The sequence below is a fragment of the Alosa pseudoharengus genome, unplaced genomic scaffold (assembly GCF_046254945.1).
Source record: "Alosa pseudoharengus isolate Yale_2024_CS ecotype anadromous, Long Island Sound unplaced genomic scaffold, YU_APseudo_1.1 YU_APseudo_1.1_scf_23, whole genome shotgun sequence".
Classification (NCBI taxonomy): domain Eukaryota; kingdom Metazoa; phylum Chordata; class Actinopteri; order Clupeiformes; family Clupeidae; genus Alosa; species Alosa pseudoharengus.
The window spans coordinates 16,587,782-16,600,281 of NW_027468685.1; the positions used below are offsets into that span (position 1 = coordinate 16,587,782).

At 47.6% G+C, this 12,500-nt stretch overlaps 1 protein-coding gene across 6 annotated transcripts in view; it reads right to left on the reverse strand.

Moving 5' to 3' along the window:
- The window catches only part of trioa (trio Rho guanine nucleotide exchange factor a), a 120,123-nt gene that overhangs the window by 33,388 nt on the left and 74,235 nt on the right, over positions 1-12,500 (reverse strand). For all 6 annotated transcript variants that reach the window (XM_076301822.1, XM_076301820.1, XM_076301819.1 and 3 more), the window contains 5 exons: positions 11,006-11,175; positions 7,557-7,731; positions 4,825-5,020; positions 2,444-2,610; positions 1,558-1,677 (listed from right to left, as the gene is read on the reverse strand). In XM_076301822.1, coding sequence (XP_076157937.1) covers positions 1,558-1,677; positions 2,444-2,610; positions 4,825-5,020; positions 7,557-7,731; positions 11,006-11,175 — 828 coding nt within the window. The remainder of the gene's footprint in view (positions 1-1,557; positions 1,678-2,443; positions 2,611-4,824; positions 5,021-7,556; positions 7,732-11,005; positions 11,176-12,500) is intronic.

Below are 12,500 nucleotides of genomic sequence, written 5' to 3' on the forward strand. Positions count from 1 at the left end.
GAGAGAGAGAGAAAGAGAGTAGAGAGAGAGAGAGAGAGAGAGAGAGAGAGAGAGAGAGAAAGAGAAAGAGATAGGTGACCATCATTAGACAAAGAGAATCAGAGGAAGAAAGGAAGAAGGATGGAGTGGAGGATGAAGAAAAGAAAGATGCTCAGAGAAGAACAAGCAAAAGAAGAGAAGGGGGGGTTAGAGGGGGGGGGGAAGAGAGAAGGAACGGGGTTAGAGTGAAGGAGGGGAGGACGATGAAGGAGGACGAGTGAGACATGGGTAATCAGAGAAGAGGAAGAGGAAGAGGATGATGGGATAGAGGAAGGAAAGGGGGTTGATGGAAGAGAGAGAAAGAGAACAGCATACTGTATTTAGAGCCTGAAAAAAGTCTCCAACACAAAGGGAGTTTCAGAGGAGGAAAGGGGAGATACTGACAATAACTGGATCACAGCGACACGTCAGGGGACTTACCGGTACTAAAGACTGACTAAAAGATAGAGAGATTGATGGAGGGAGAGAAAGACTAACAGCACTATAAAAAGAACAAAAGTGCAACCGAGAAAAAGAGAGAGAGAGAGCAGGGAGAGCACAACAAGCCGATCTATGAGATAAAGAGAAGAAGCCCTTTATTCACGTGTGAATCTGCCTCTGAGACTCTTTGTCTGGATGGGTACAGTCCCACTGATTCATTCACACTGGCCAATCTAACGTGCTCGCCATCTCAATGGGGCTCTGATGGCTGCTGGCAGTCTACTCTGGTACCGCGGGGTGAACGGGGCCTTTCAGCAGCACTCAGGAGCCGCTCACGAGGGCGACACCTTTGTCTGGCTCTCTTAAAGTGGGTCCAGAGTGGATGGAGAAAAAAGGCCTGCTGTCCACCAGCTGTGTGGCCTGTGGGAACTGAGTGACAGGAACAAGGATGTCTATGCGTCTTGTGTATTTTCTTTTATGTGGCTAATCTGTAAAATTTCTAAGTTCTTGAAAAGCACTATAAAAATGAAATGTATTATTATTATTTATTATTATTATTATTATTATTATTAATAATAATAATAATACTATTATTATTTTGGTCTTGGTTCAGAGAGTACCTGATTTTGCAAGGGGCTCCCATAGGAACGATGATCCTAAGAATGGTGTGAATGCTTCTATTTGGGGCCCAATTGCTATCATGATTGTGCATGTGGGAGATTATGTAGTGCTTGCCCTGAATGGGTGTACAGTACACATTGCTTAAGGTGAACTGAGAGGTATGTTTGTGTCTGGTGTGTGTGTGAGGGAGGGATAGTGTGTGTATGAGCTGTCTGTCAACAATGGTTCCTCAAAAACCCAGGCATGTGACCTATCCTGAGTAAGTTTGGCAAAACAAAACAAAAAAAACTTTCCGACAAAACAGACAGAGCAGGAAGAGCGAAAGAGAGAACAAACACTGAGGAGGAACGGGAGGAGGAGCGGAGGATGGATGGAGGAGGAACCGCTGAGGAGAACAGGAGGAGGAGCGGAGGATGGATGGAGGAGGAACCGCTGAGGAGAACGGGAGGAGGAGCGGAGGACGGATGGCGCGCTCACCTCGATGGCGTGCTGGAACTGCTCGTGCTCTCGCTGCAGCTGCTCGGCCTCCTGCAGAGAGCTCGCCGTGATGAGCCCCGCGTTCAGCATCGACTCGCCGTTCCTAATCCAGCCCAGGACCTGACACACACACACACACACACACACACACACACGATTGTTAGTGTGGACCTTTAAGTCCTCACGTATTGAGGTGCTGTTGCAGAAGCCCTGCTCAGGGCGGTGTTTCTGTGCGAGGTGCTTAATTAGCCTGAGCCAGTGGCTGCCCTCTGGCTCTCCCCACAGAAACAAAAGGAGACTCATCAGCAGGGCTCTGGGCCATCTCAGAGGTGTGTGTGTGTGTGTGTGTGTGTGTGTGTGTGTGTGTGTGTGACACGTGTTTTTAAAGCCTGCATCGCATGTGTCTGGATGTGGGTTTCTGCTTCACCTTGAGCCTGAATATGGTGTGGCTTAATCTAGCTATAAGGGCTGCTTGTATCTACGTATTCATGTAGAAAAGTTACATGTTTGTTTACACAGGTGCGTGGTGGTGGTAGGTGCATGTTTTTAATCTAGGTGCGTTTGCACTTTCCTGCTTGATTTCAGTCTGCAGGTGGCTGAACTGCACACACTGCTTCAGGTGACAACTGGGCTGTTCTAAGGACAGGGGACAGGGTGCTGTTGTGTGGGTATGTGTGTTTGCATGTGTGTGAGTGCATGTATGTCTTTACAGGTTTGATCCCAGCCTGCAGGTGGCGTAGTTGAACACACTGGTGTCAGCAGGGCTGCTCTAAGGTGTGTATGTGTGTGTGTGTGTGTACACATGTGTGCCTGAAGGAGGTATACTGTAGGTGCACACACTGCTGATAGCAGTGATGTTTGTGCGTGCGTGCGTGCGTGCGTTTACCTGTTTGACCTCGGCCTGTAGGTGGCGTAGTTGCACACACTGCTCCAGGTGTCGGCGGTGCTGCTCGGCCGCCACGTCCAGCTCCTGCTGCTTCTCGTGCAGGAACTCCAGCAGGTCCTGCACACGCGTGGCCATGTCCACATCCCGGTCACACAACAACTCCACTCCTACAGAGAGAGAGAGAGAGAGAGAGAGAGAGTGTGAGAGAGAGAGAGAAAGAGAGAGAGAAAGAGAGAAAGAGAAAGAGAGAGAGAGAGAGAAAGAGAGAGAGAGAGAGAAAAAGAGAGAGAGAGAGAGAGAGAGAAAGAAAGAAAGAGAGAGAGAAAGAGAGAGAAGATGGAGAAGACAAGAGGGACATAAACATACAGATGAGAACCAACATTATGAGCAGATAAGAAGCAAGAGGAACATGGGGGGAGGGGGGGTGACAATGGGAAAAAAGACAGAAGGAGAGGTGGAGGGAAAGGGGGATCACAGTGCGGGAACGAAGAGAAAGAAAACAAGACCGAGAGAGAGAGAGAGCACTCCTTTAGGAAGCTGTCAGCACATTCTCATAGCCAGCCTCGGCCAACACACACAAATGGCTTGGGCGGCTCGGTTACATGATCAAACTGTCGACCATGTCATACTAATTTCCCTCTTCCACTCTCTCCACCGCCATTTTCTCACACACACACACACTCATTCCGCAAGCGACACGTGCCAACAGATGGATCTGACAAACACATGGAATCGGTTCCATTTTTCCCCTTTTTTCTGTTCTTTCCTCCCTCTTCTGTTCATCCCATCACTCCATCTGCACGGATGCTGTGTGTGTGTGTGTGTGTGTGTGTGTCTGTGTGTGTGTGTGTGTGTGTGTAAAGCCTGTCTGCAGGACCAGCAGAGGTATTACACATAATCTAGGTGGGCACGTGCACAGAAGCGGAAGGAGCGTGAGAGAACGAGTGTGTATAGGGTACATGTGTGTGTGTGGATGTATGGATGACGAGTGTGTATAGGGTACATGTGTGTGTGTGGATGTGTGGGTGACGAGTGTGTATACAGTAATGTACATGTGTGTGTGTGGATGACGAATGTGTATAGGGTACATGTGTGTGTGGATGACGAGTGTGTATAGGGTACATGTGTGTGTGGATGTGAGGGTGTTTGTTAAAAAGCGAATACTACCGATAAAATAGCAAGGGCAATGTGTAGGCTGAGAGTGAGCGTATAAGTGTGTCTATGTAAGAGTGGGTGTGTGTGGGGGTTTTTGTGTGTGTGTGTGTGGGGTGGGGGGGGGGGGTTGTACAGGTTTGTAGGGGAGTGGATTATGCGTTGCCAATCCTCTATCTGCTGTGGAGGCACTAAACCCTTCGCCTTCCTCCTGTCACCTTTACACCACTCACTGCTGACAGCCACTTTACAGCTCATCTCTCTACCTCCGCACACACACACACGCACTGAAACGATTGACATGAGGAGACATTGAATGCGATCATGCACCGACCCGCGCGCACACACACACGCGCACACACACACATGCGCACACACACACACACACATGCGCACACACACACACACACACATTCACACACCTGACTAAAAGACCTGAGACACTGCATATGATCATGATTAATCTCTCCCACTGTCTCTTAACACACACACACACACACACACACACACACACTTCAGAATCACATCTTCCATATCCACGTCCTTGTAGCTCTCTGCTAGGACCCCCCCACCCGTGTCCCCAGCCCCCTGCTCTCACGTGTGGCCTGGAGTGGCTCCACACTGCCCCTGGGTGCTCCTAGCTAATGACCCTCCCAGCGGACGGGGCTGCTGGGCCTGGATGAATTATGCATGCTGATGGAGGAGGGCCATCAGGGTGCTGCTGGAGAGGTAAGGCCGGAGGACTGGAGGGATCAAGAGGCACGGGTGCCTGTCCTGGGGGTAAATGTGCCTAACCTGAGGCTGTCGTGATATGGTAAGGACTGGTGTGTGTGTGTGTGTGTGTGTGTGTGTGTGTGTGTGTGTACGCACACACACAAAACAATAGGAAAGTGCTCATTATCATGTAGCAGTCCTCATCAACAGGCTATAAATGAGAATAATTGTGGAAGAATAAGTGTGTGAATTCAATAGTATAATCCAACTGCTTACAACTGGTAAAAATCATTAGGGGCATATCATGTGTGTGCATTTGAATGGTGTGTGTCTGTGTGTGTGTGTCTGTGTGTGTGTGTCTGTGTGTGTGTGTCTGTGTGTGTGTGTCTGTGTGTGTGTGTCTGTGTGTGTGTGTCTGTGTGTGTGTGTCTGTGTGTGTGTGTCAGTGTGTGTGTGTCTGTGTGTGTGTGTCTGTGTGTCTGTGTGTGTGTCTGTGTGTGTGTGTAGCCACTCACCGGAGGCCTGCACCTCGTTGACGTACTGCAGCAGCTCCTGGCCCTGGTGGATGACGTCGAAGGTCAGGTTGTTCATGGTCAGGGCCTTGTCAGCGTGGTGCTGGAGCCTCTGCTCCGCCAGCGTCAGGTCCTCTGTGTCGAAGTCGCTCATCTGCTGCGACAGCTCCTCGTTCCACGACTCCAGGTCCGAGATGATCTACAGCGGACAGAACCGACAGGGACGTTAAACAACACACGCACACATAGTAATCTACGCAGATAGGACCGACAGGGACATTAAACAACAAACACACACACACTAATCTACAGCGGACAGAAACAACAGGGACGTTAAACACACACACACACACACACACACACAGTAATCTACGCAGATAGGACCGATAGGGACATTAAACAACAAACAAAACACACACACCAATGTTTCCCATATATTGACTTATTTGTGGCAGCCCACCACAATATCACATTAAAGACTTATATGTGTAACTCGGGAGTTTGCGGCACTTCTCTCCTTTTGCAAGTGTTTTACTGGTTGCCAGCACCTCCTTTTCTGGTGTGCGTTTTGCACCTCCACTCAGCCCACCACAATATCAACATTGACCACCACACAATGATTTTTTATGTTGTACTAATTTATATGGGATGAAATCCTTTCTTTTTATCTCTCTCTCTCTAATTAAGTTATGCGCAAGCATATAAGAAGCAGTATCCCTATGCTTACATTAGAATATTGTTGGGTTGTCGAGGTTAGCACACTATAACGTTACAGCTACTTGTCAATATCGACTTGTCGTGCAAGGCAAGTATAACTATAGGCTATTAATTTCATTGACTCCGACACAGAATGTTTGCTCAACACCCCACCCCCGCCCCTTCACCTACCACCACAAATACAATTCAATTCTGTGGGAAACACTGCACACACACACACACACACACACTAATCTACAACAGACAGAATCGACAGGGACGTTAAACTACACACACACTATGGTTCAAAATGATCTACAGCACAGGGAACCAGCAAGGCGGTTAACCTCACACACACACAAACACTACATCACATTTTCAATCATACACATGCAACTCGTTGTCTTTTCAAACACACACACACAAACTACTTGTTGTATTTTCAATCATATACTGTAAACACCACACACACTTCACTTCACTTTCAATCACACACAATCACAAATCTTGATGCAAATTCTCAAAGAAACACTAGGGCATAACTAAGAGTACTAATTACATGGGTGCACACACACACATACTTAATTGCTAGGTTTCATTTGATGTACAGATATAGAAAGCAATCACCACTCATCATGGTCTGACTGACACATTCACAATCTAAGTGAACATACACACATACCCACTCCCACACACACACTCATTCCAGTTTGGTGTAGTTTTAGTCATCATAGAACAGGTGCAAACAAAACCACACTGAAGAAATCAAAATCATACAACCAACACAGAAACAACCACCCCCCCCCCAAACACACGCACACACAGCATGTATGCCCTTCTATCTGTAGTCTCTGGTAGGATTTACTGTTGACAGCACTGAGGAGTGACGCCAATTCCAATCTCAAGTGCCTCCATGCACAAACACACACACACACACACACACACACACACACAGCTCATCGCTTTGAGACACACACAGAGGCCGACAGCTGCGCCCTGGCCTACTTGTCTCTGTGTGAGAGTGGGCACGACCCAAACTTGACCTCTTCACTCTTAAGTGCAGTGTGTGTGTGTTAGGGTGCTTGTGTGTGTGTGCATTGCAGTAGCTGAGCGCTCATCACTAGAGGGACAACTCCCTCCATCTCTGCCTGGGAGGCACTTGGCACGCTCACCACTGTCTCACCACACAGCAGGGGGACACTCCCTCAAAGAAGAAAGAGCACCACACACACACACACACACACACACACACACACACACACACACACACCACAGCAGGGGGACACTCCCCAAAGAAGAAAAAGCTGTCCTTTTTTTTAAATCCTGCCAACATCATCCAAACAAACACACAGGATTCATAGTAACATGTATCTACAGTACACCCCCTTAAGGCCCATTCACACCAAGAACGATAACGATAACTATATCCATAACGATAAAAGCGTTCACACTGAACAACGATAAACAAAGTCTCTCCTTGTGTTAATGAATGTGACGGCTAAAATTCGATAGGTTCTGATTGGCATTTTATCGTTGTGAAAATCGCTCTGAAAGTGATGCCCAACGATATCGTTCTTCATGTCGTTATCGTTATAGTTTATGTGTGAACGTCGTCATTCATATTAACGAGAACTATATTTATTTATAGTTATCGTTCTTGGTGTGAATGGGCCTTTAGTGACATTCCTAGAGAGAAACAGGCAGTCAAACTGTGAGTGTGTGTGTGTGTGTGTGTGTGTGTGTCGTATGTGCATCATTTTTGGATTTTGTGCATATGGCTAACTAGTATAAGTGGGATGTGAGAGCTATATAGTCACTCGTGTTTGGACTCTGAATGTGTAATACGTGTGTGTGTGTGTGTGTGTGTGTGTGTGTGTGTGTGTGTGTGTGTGTGTGTGTGTGGAATAAAAGGTTTTAAATGCTTGTGTGTTTGTCACATGAGGACATCAGTGTTATGTGTGTGTGTGTGTGTGTGTGTGTGTGTGTGTGTGTGTGTGTGTGTGTGTGTGTGTGTGTGTGTGTGTTTCAGTGGCACTCACGTCGATGGCATCGCGCTCAAAGATGCGCAGCTGCAGAAAGAGCTCCAGCTTGATCTTCCTCTCCTGGAAGATCTCCTCCATCTGGGACTGAGCCTCATCCAGCTGCTGCAGCACGCTCTCGATGTGGTTGATGGAGCTGTTGTGAGGGGTCTTGTTACTGGAGATGGCAGAGTCCCTGCACACACAAACACACAGAGAGGAAAAACATTAGAGAGGGGGGGGATAGAGGAAGAGAGAGTGAAAGAGAAGAGAGAGACATACAGGGAGAGAGAGAGAGAGAGAGAGAGAGAGGTATGTTTTTCCTCACTTTGTTGCCATGACTTTGATGGGTTTCCAAAAAAAAAAAGAACGCACTGATAGTAAAATCTCCTTTTGCCATGCCAACATATGCATCCGAGTATCAGCTGGCTTTTGGAAGGAGAGAGAGAATGACGTGGGAGTAATAGAGACCAAATGGTGTGAATATGAGAAAGACAAAGAAAGAAAAGAGAGGAAGGAAGAAAGAAAGAAAGAAAGAAAGAAAGACAAAGAACGACTCAAAGACAAATGGTTAGTTTGGATACGAGAGAGACGCAGACAGATTAGGAAAATAAACTGAGTATGAGTGGTAGAGGACAGAAAGAACAACAGAGTAGTGAGGGAGAGGGGGAGAGAGGGAGACAGAGAGAGAGAGAGAGAGAGAGAGAGAGAGGAGACAGAATGTGCAATAGCCCAGTAAAATGAGCTATAATTGAATTTTTAAAACTGTAATCCTTCACTCAAACAATTGCTCCTAATCATAATATTGGCCCGTTCGGCGGCTGTGTCACAGCAGGGTTGAAATGGCTTTTTTTCCCTCTCCTTTTCTTTTCCCAGCCGTAACGCGCTCTGTAATTACCCCAAATTGCCGCCGTACTCGTCGTAGCCACACACTCCATTACTCAGACCAGACCATGTGTGTGTGTGTGTGTGTGTGTGTGTGTGTGTGTGTGTGTGTGTGTGTGTGAGAGAGATGTTCTGTGTTCAAATGGAATTCCCCATTGTGGAGAGAGCTACTGACACTTGGGCTGGGTTTATGGTCTGACGATTTGTGGTCGCTGTTGACTTGCGACCGGGTCGGGTTTTTAACAGTTCGAATGAGCGATGGAGATTCCAGTATGGCGTGAATCACATGAATGAAGTGAGTGCAACATCGTTGAGACCAGAATGATATACAGCTTTAAAACCCATCACTAATTCAAAGGCATACCTCTGACAAATCCTAACCAAAATAAAAGCCACTTTTCAGTTGTTTACGACTAAAAAAAGGCACCTCAGGATTTATACAACTAAATACGCCACTTCATAGAAATGTCAGAAAATCTGTGTTCTACATTGACACTCGTGGGGTAGGAGTGTCTTAAACTAGCTCCAAAAAGCTTTTGCATGTTAGTGTTTAATGTTACAACGTGTCTAAAAATATTTAACTATTTAGCCTTGAATCTGAGAAACAGTAATGCAGTGCCAACACTCCAAGCTATTGTTAACACCAGTCTATTTTAGTACGAGTGTGTATGGGGAGCTGGGCAACTTGTCAGGGAGGGTAGCAGCATGTGTGTGTGTGTGTGTGTGTGTGTGTGTGTGTGTGTGTGTGTGTGTGTGTGTGAGTGCACGCGCACGCATGTGTGTGGGGGTCTAATTAGCTGGTGTGTTGTGGGAGATGGATTATGTAATGCAGAGCTGGTGGAGAGATGCTCTGGGAGTGAGAGAGGGATGGAGGGAGAGAGAGATATGGAGAGAGAACAACCAGGAGAGAGCATCTCCCGGTCTCCATCACTTCTATAAAAAGAGCTGTGAAAAATCTAACTGAGTTTAACCACAAATCTCTCTCTCTCTCTGCCACACACACACACACACACACACACACGCGCGCGCACGCACCAACACACACACTCACTATGTTTCTTCACTTCTCTGTCCATCTGTCAATCTCACTCTTGCTTGCACACACATGCCGCCTGCCTCTCCCTCTCTCTTGTTTTCTTCTTTCTCTCTCTCTCCTTCTCTCTTTCTTCTTTCTCTCTCTCTCCTTCTCTCTTTCTTCTTTCTCTCACTCTCTGAGTGAGCTGGCCACTGGGACTCCATCTGTCACCTGTGCGGAGCCTGCCGTCTTCTCATGCTCCACCACCCCCTGGGGTTTCCAAAATCACCACCACCACCACCACCACCACCACCACGCTTCCTCCACCTCTCAGCTACAGTAGCGGTCAGTGGAAGGCCAGGCCAGGGGAAGGGATTATGCATAGAGAGACACAGATACAGTGGCAGTATGAGTCACGCCAACATGTTCCTGGACTGCACACAGGCCTCCACTGGTGTGTGTGTGTGTGTGTGTGTGTGTGTGTGTAATAGAGTGCAAAAGAGTGAGAGAGAGAGAGAAAGAGAGAGAGAGAGACTGTTAAATGAACTAGTTTAAAAGGACCTGGAAAGCTAGTGGTGCAGGGGCTGTGAAGCCTGCAATGTGCATGCTGGTGGGAAGAGAGGAGGAAGAGAGAGTGGGTCTGCCTGCGCGCACACACACACACACACACACACACACACAGAGATTATGTAAGTGGAAAGGGAGTGGAAGAGGGAGAGCTAAGGGCCTGAAGTTGCTCAGTGACTAAAGACGCGGCGTGCAAGTGGATTTCAAACTGTTGCTGTGTGCGTGTGTGTGTGCTTGGGAGCGAGGAACATGAAAGCGAGCCGTGGATAATCAGAAAAAGCTGGAGTAAAAGCACAAGAGACTGAGACACTGAAACAGAGGTGTGTGTGTCTGTGCCTTTCAGTGCACATACCGATTTCTGCGTGTGTGTGTGATGGCAGAAAGCAGAGATCAAAGTGACCATAATAGCTAAGCTCCAGGCCAGTCCATGTGTGAGTGTGTGAGCATGTGGGTATGTTTGCATGGAAGATATGTGTGAGAAAGTGCTTGTGACAGCAGAGACTTGCACACACACACAAACACACACTTCAGCTGCTCAGAGAAGTCCTTAGGCCCAATCCTATTTCTCATTCTTCCCCTTTCCCCTTCCCTTAACCCTTGTCCCTCGAAACAGAGTGGCAAGACATAGGTGAGAATATTCCCCTTGGAAATGAGACACCACTAGCCTTCATTCGTCCCTCCTGGGTCGGGATGAATGAAACAGGCGTGGGGGACCTGTGTGTGAGTGTGTGTGTGTGTGTTCATGAACTTCAGTGTGTTATGAGCTACTGTACACGTCTTGAGAAGAACTCTCCACACAGAATTCAATGACTGCATGCCTCCATGCATGCATGTGTGTGAGTTCATACATGTATGTGTGTGTGAGTGTGTGTGTGTATGTGTGAGTGTGAGAGTGAGTGTGTGTGTGTGTGAGTGTGAGTGTGAGTGTGTGAGAGTGTGTGTGTGTGTGTGTGTGAGTGTGTGTGTGTGTGTGTGAGAGTGTGTGTGTGTGTGCTTTGCCTACCTCAGCTGCTGGATGAGGTCCTGTCCCTCCGTGATGACGTTGACGGTGACCTGCAGCGTAGTCTGCTGCTGCTGGCCGAAGCGCTTGATCAGGTCCTGCACGGCCTCCACCGACTCGGCGTACACGTCATCCAACAGCTCCTTCTGCAGCTCCTCCAGCCACGTCCACAGCTGCATCCGCAAACACACACACACGCACACACGATTACAGCGGGTTCCAGAACGAACCAGCTAACTAACTGACTGATTTCGCAAAGCCACGATTTCTATCAAAATGACCTGTACCTGTAGGAGAACCTATTACACTAAGTGACCAAAATCAGTGGTAATTAATGGTCAAATATGACCTTTAAAAAAAAAAAAAAAAAAAAGACTGACTGAGGATGTTTGCGTGCATGATGGGATCTTCTCCTTATTAAAAGCAGTAGACGTCCAACAGTCCAACCTGCACTTCAGCTGCCCAGGTGTGTGCTGCCGCCTCTCTGTAATCCCCAAAGCCCTCTCCTCCTGGTCGCCCTCCGTCATGTTTCATCCTCTCATATCCACAGCAGCAGAGAAGACCAGACGCCGCGAGGCTCAGTATCGTGTGGAGAAAGGGCGTCTGACGCATCCCCTAGTCCTAGTCAGATTCTTATTAACCCCCCCCCCCCCCCACAGCCCCGTCCAGCCCCCTCCATTCTCACGGCCGCACAGCTGCAGAGCACAGGAGTCTGCGCTTAGCTCTGATCCAGGAGACTGACTCTTGACACAAAATCTTTTTCAGGTTCCAGGCTCCCGTCTTGCTGGACCATCTGTCCCCCCCCAAAGAGCACTTAGCACTCGTCCACAGCTGTGCGACGGAGATGACGCCACTGGCGGCTCATCCAGGCAAGGGGGGAAAAAAAACGACAACTGGCAAACGCATCCCCCTTTTCTTCTATTTGCACTCCTTGGTCTACTGATCTGGGAACAGGTTTTTAACAGGATTTGATTTAAGGATCAAACTCACTGCCATCGTCCCTTTCCTTGCTTTAAATCACCCAAGCGTCACACTCCAAATGTGACCCAAATGCATTTCAGCTCATCACAACAGCAGCTTATCTGCAGATCACAGTTGGATCCATACGCACAACTATTAAAATTCACATCCGCCTAATTCTCTACAGCCCAATAGTCACAACGCGTTTATAGGTGAAGTGCAGCATCTATACACTCTCAGCTGACCTTGGAACAGTTTGGCCTATTCATAATTCCCTCTAAACCACAGGCAATAGCCCCAAGATGCCCCTCTAATGGCTGTTGCTCCTCTTAAAATAGGTATCTCGAAATGATTAACTATTCTCCTTTACTGTAATTTCCCAACTATTAGACACGGCTTATACGGTACATTGATTTTGCATAATTTCTTCAGCTATAAGGTTAATACACGGGGGCAGTTAATATGGTATTAATATGGATTTGTTTATTTTAACTTGTATAAAACACTGTCCTGCGGCTTATACACAATGCGGCTAATA